Genomic DNA, 5,590 nt, shown 5'->3' on the forward strand with positions numbered 1-5,590 from the left:
GGATTGTGTAGATAGACATATAATCCTAAGTTTGATTCCTTATCTGTGCATCTTCAATTTAAATGGAGACTGTGATAGTGGGTTACTAGTTTCCCTAAGGAGCGCGTAAGATGACCTGAACACCTTGATTAACAAAAAAAAAAAAAAAAATCATATTTTTCATAAATTAGAGCTTAATTCAAAATTATATGGGGACTTCTTATTGACTTTTATATTGCACATTTTTTGAATGGGCGTAACATTAGATTTGCTGGTGTTTCAAAAGGACTTCTGATAGGTGAGGTGCTTGAATGGTGTCTCACACCCTTACCTTCCTTATGTCTTTGCTAGCATTCTCTCTCTCTCTCTCTCTCTCTCTCTCTCTCTCTCTTTATACATATGTAGAAAAAGAAAATTCATCCAAGTAAACTTGGATATATATATATATATATATATTTATTTTATTATTATTATTATTTTTTTTTTTTTAAAGAAAATCAGGTTCTACTCTTCTTGGCTAATTGATAAGCTATAGAAATCATAATCCGGAATTTTTTTTCTAACTCAAAATATACAAAATGTTTAGAAATATCCCAAACTTCTCTGGTCCTTCTAAATAAGGCTAATAATGTCCTCGCAATCTATCTAGCCGGTGATGGTAGTGAGTTATAATTGTCACGTCTGTTGAAATCCTTTGGGAATTTCTTTGGCTTCGAATTCTTATGCGCTCTTTGTAAATCCAAAATTTATGCATATAAATATATAAAGTCCTTCTGAAGAAAATGATTGCCGTCCAATCCGCTTTGCTTGGGGTATACTCAAGACTCCCATCACAAACACTTTTTAAAACCACGATGTATTTGGAATAAACCCTTAGTGTACAGATCAAGGTACCACAGGGTGGTGGGGTGGGGGGGTGAGAAACTTACAATTTTGATGTGTTGTAGACTTTCAGATCATGAACCCACTTGTTTTTGTTCAAGTTGATTTGAGGGTTGGGAGGATTACCTTGTTTGGCGTTGTTATTCCTAGCAGTCCATAAAAAATAATAGGTGACGGCAAAAATGATAGAAAGAGAGAAGTATGGATTGGAATGAGGTTGACTTGCAATATTCTCCAAAGTATGTAGTAGACTTAGACCGAAAGGTATTCCATCCTTAACCCTAGAAAATCCATTGCCCGGATTCTCTAATAAGAGAAATGGCATGACAAAAAGAGATAACGATACATCTCTCTTTTGAAGAGAAAAAAGCACAAACATCTTTAACTGGGAAGAATCTCATAGATTAGATCTGGTGTTTAAGCCAAGTTTTAAGAGTTTTCAAAGAAAATTTTTAAATTTTGAATGCAAGGCAGTTTTCCACAAATAATGTCAAATTGGGTTTTCCGAAACCCCAAAAGAAGAGGGATTACACACAATGAAATTTGCGGCAATCTTTGTGGTAAGAATCCCTTTTTAGAGATATGAAAGGTAAAAATCCTAATGTGAGTGGCCCTAATGAGATAAGAGGAGTCGAACTCAGAACCACACGCTTCCTGAGACAAAGATCCCTTATCAACTCAGCTACCCCTTGGGGTTTGAATAAAGAGAATTCTAGATACGACTAGTCTATGAATAAAAACGTTAATCAAAAGGAGACTTTATTATAAGAGAGATTCAAGTGGTTTCCCCTGGTGTAATGTAAATCTCCTGGCATTTAGGGAAATAAGGATCATTTGAAATGTTAATATGAACCATGCTATTCCAAGCCCAAGATCCTAAGACAGTTTAAAATTTGCATGTAAAACATTATAGTTTGGGAAATATTTAGCTTTTTAAAATCTTTCCCCACCAAGAGATACTTAACTGTATAATGTTAAAAGGAAAAACTTGTATAGTGTTCCGTAGAAGACTGTCACTATCTATTGATGAGAAAGAGCTTGTAGGGTTTTACCAACCCACTGGATACACTATTTATGGTTGATTGATTAATGTCTATCTGAGCACTTTATGCCCTCACCCTGATTATGTTAAATATGTCAATGAAAAATGTGAAAACCCAATAGTCAGGGGTGGGCAACCACTGTATACTGAGATACTTGTGCTTGGGGATGTGCTTCATAAGAGGCTGTAGATGTATTTGAAGATTGGAGTGAAGATGACCTCGTAAGCTCTCTCTGTGGGATGGTAACTGTCCCAGAATATGTAGTTGGAGGTGTTTGTACATGTAAATGGGTTTCCATCACACAGAATTGTTGCTGCTTCTATTTTTCCAGTGCCACAACATCCTTTATTTGCCTCTATAAATCCTGTGGAAAACAGTAATTTTCAGATGATCCCGCCGGCATCCATGGTTAGGTCAGCAAGATCAAAAATCCAAAACAATTGAGCCATCAATTGTGATTACCATATGTGTAAGGATTTTGGATGAGATCAAGTACAGGGTTGTAGATATCGACGTAGAGTAATTTCGATTGTGGGAGCTTAATATTTAGCAAATTCAGTTGAGAGGAAAGCTTAGAGTTGAAGAGCATGGCTACTTTGTTGTAATCTTCTACACATAGTCTAGCTTTCCCCCCTTTTATTGTTCTCTGCGATGGCACACATCCAATTGGTGGGAGGCTGACCACAACAATCTTTCGTGCTCCTATTCCGTACAGTTCCTGCCAGAAGAAAAAGCTGGTGAGTCATGTAATCAAAAAAAGGGGGACGAAAGAAACAAGCATAAGAAGCAAACAAGATGATACATAAAAATTTGGGGATGGGGGAGGGGGAAAACAATTGGGAGATTCCAAGCGAGAGCAAGGTGTTTGTTTCTGCTAGAATCAGGACACATAAATCTATGAAGAATTTTATTCTTAATCTCAAAATATATGTCTTCACATATTTGATCAATTGTGCGAGAAGAGGATGTCTATCTTTTTTTATTCCTTTCACATCAGATGTGACGAACCACTGCACTAAAAGTAAGCTGACCCATGAGATATGTAATCATTATCTATGAAGAACAAGATTAACTCTGCTCCACAATTTCCTTCTGCCCTGCCTCTCTCATATTGAGAAGATACTTTCTCAGAATAATACCCTGAGAAATCTCTCAGTTCTAGCCACAGTGTAGCAGTTCCTAAAAGTAGTAATTATATTGAAAGGAATAAGAAGAGGCTGTTGGTTACCTGAATGAAAGTAGAAGCAAATTGAAGCATGAGATCAGTGTAAGAGGCAATGTCATAGTGCAGTTTCCTAAAAGGAGTAGGGAAGTAAGTAGTTGAAATGTCATTGGTCCCTGTACACACCACATATAGGCTTTCTGATACAATCTCCTTGCTTCTCTCCTCACCAATCCCACTCTTCACCTTCTCTAGATACTCTTCAAACAGCTTTAACTGCACCCTTAATGACAAGGCCTCCTGCTCATCATTTTATAAATAAAAGAAAGAAACAGAATCAGTATCAGAATATATGTAGTAATGACAAGCCTGAAGGAGATCAAAATGACTGTTATATAGTAACTTTGTACCGCTAAATTGGATGTGAGAGGATCATAACCTCCACCACCTGAGGCAAAGTTTACGCCCGTAAGGAGGTCTTGCAGGGTGAGAGTTGGGTCCAAATATGGTGGCAACAGCTCCTTAATCCCCAATCCTTCAACTGGAAATTAGTTATAGTTAGTTATATGAGTAGTAGTTGTGGATAAGATGGAAGAAGTAGAGAGAATACCTATCAGGTCAGAGGGGACCTTTCCATTGCTGAACCTACCAGTTGGGATTCCTCCCATGAAATCTCTTCCATAAGGAGGAAAATTGCACTTAGCCACTGAAGGAAAATAGTTGTTATTGCCAGTATCCACAATCGAATCTCCGAAGACTAGTACCGCCGGCACCTTGGAATTGGTAGGTGATGCAATGGCTTTTTGAGTGATTTGAGAGGTGAGGCAGGTGAGGCAAGCAAGTAGAGATAGAAGAAGAGCTAAAGAAGAAGAAGTAGCCAGGTTTAGAGAGGGAGGCTGCATTTCCTTTCTTTGTGAAATGTGAAGATTGCAGGGATTGGAAGGAGATTATACATATAAATGGCCATGGCCCAAGGGTGGGTGAGTCAGGTGGTAACTAGTAACTACCAAGTAAAAGTTTCTGTGTGGAAGATATATAGTAGTTGCTTTCTGAGTGAAGGATTGGAAGAGGGAAGTTCCAAAAGGATGGCAAAATTAAAGAGTCATCAAAACAATTGCAATAAATGTTGTCTCTCATGTAAATCGAGCTTAAGAGAGTCCACATCCTATGCAATCATTGCAATGGTGTAGTGAGCATCTGATGGTTGGGAACACTAGGGTACACACCCCAAGGTGCTCTCAGCGGTCTAGATCCTCACTGCACTATTGAAGTGCTGCAGTTATTTTGAAAATACTAATCATCCTTTGGAAGTGGTTTCTGCTGAGAATAAAGCATTAAGGTTCAAGATGAGCTTTGCCCATGTGATGATCCTTTTTCCTTATTCGCCAGGTGGTTGCAATGTTAATTTGGATGTCCTAGGGTGCTTTTATATATAGTACAGTAGAGTTTACCTTAAGGGATAGTCGAGTTGGCAAGAGTCTTTCGCCTCAGGAAACATGTGGTTTTGATGAGCCCGTATTGGTTTGGTAAGCTAAGCAAACTTGATTCTCCGAATCGGCCCATATTGAACAGATTTACCACTGTTTTATTTAAAATTCAAAAACTTTTTCACCATTGTACTCTCATTTCGTACTGATATGAGATCTAATTGATAGTAGCTCCTGTCAAGATTAGGATAGAAAAGGGGGTAAGGTTAGGGTAAAACGAGTATTTTAGGTGAAAAATCAGATTTTTACTCATGAATTTCTATCCTAATCTTGACACGATGGCAAATGAAGATATAGCATGGGCATTGCGGGAAAAAAACATGGTAAAAAAACAGATTTTACATGAGGTAAATCTCATCTAAATCGGCACATATTTGATGTATCCAACACACATCACCCATATGGGGATAAACCAAGGGCAATATGGGTAGATTAGGTTAAAAAATTAGATTTTTCACCACACAAATATAATTTTTTAAACCACAAACCATATGGAAGCACCACATGGTAGAGGGATGTACAAAAGGTAGCAAGAATCAAAATTGCATTGTTGAGCCTCAAAGGATTTTTGGGAAAAAGATCATTTTCAATTATTAGGTCGCCTAATTAGCCATCTGACAGCCAGGCGAATTTGGGGATGCACACCTATGTGTTGGGATACATGTTGAAGTTTTCCCACCATTGGATGACTAATTGGACACTACTTGGGTGACCCAACAATTGGAGAGGAACCAGATCCGAACTTTTGAGGCATAGGGGTGCATCATGAACTATGGTGCTCCTTGGGTCTAGGCCAGTTTGGCTCAATTTGATTTGGGGTGGTGTCATGGATGATCTATGTATCATATTCTGACACATAATATACCAACAGTGTCATCTCAACGAGTACCATTTAACTGCGTGAGCATGAAGTTCATTCTAGCCCAAAAGTTCGCAAAAAAACATGAAAAGGGATATTTTAATCTGGTAGGGGGAGGGAACGAAAACCATTCTCTTGGTCATTACCCTACATACAATATGCAAAGGAAGCACCCCCC

At 38.1% G+C, this 5,590-nt stretch overlaps 1 protein-coding gene across 1 annotated transcript; it reads right to left on the minus strand.

Annotated features, from left to right (window-relative positions):
* Window positions 1-2,972: 2,972 nt before the first annotated feature.
* Window positions 2,973-3,968, minus strand: LOC122079955 (GDSL esterase/lipase At3g14820-like). Its single transcript, XM_042646764.1, has 4 exons — window positions 3,677-3,968; window positions 3,477-3,607; window positions 3,133-3,366; window positions 2,973-3,044 (listed from the first exon to the last, which is right to left on the minus strand). Exons 1-4 carry the CDS (start codon window positions 3,966-3,968, stop codon window positions 2,973-2,975), a joined length of 729 nt encoding a protein of 242 aa, XP_042502698.1.
* Between the last annotated feature and the right edge of the window lie 1,622 nt (window positions 3,969-5,590).

This window comes from Macadamia integrifolia, chromosome 5, assembly GCF_013358625.1.
Source record: "Macadamia integrifolia cultivar HAES 741 chromosome 5, SCU_Mint_v3, whole genome shotgun sequence".
NCBI lineage: Eukaryota > Viridiplantae > Streptophyta > Magnoliopsida > Proteales > Proteaceae > Macadamia > Macadamia integrifolia.

Bases quoted from the DNA above. Each gene is read 5' to 3' on its own strand.
- LOC122079955 (XM_042646764.1), bottom strand. From the start codon at position 3,968: ATGCAGCCTCCCTCTCTAAACCTGGCTACTTCTTCTTCTTTAGCTCTT. The intron at 3,608-3,676 runs GTATTCTCTCTA...ACTAATTTCCAG, and splicing joins GGTCCCCTCTGACCTGATAG to TTGAAGGATTGGGGATTAAG. The intron at 3,045-3,132 runs GTAACCAACAGC...GAGATTTCTCAG, and splicing joins TTGCTTCTACTTTCATTCAG to GGTATTATTCTGAGAAAGTA.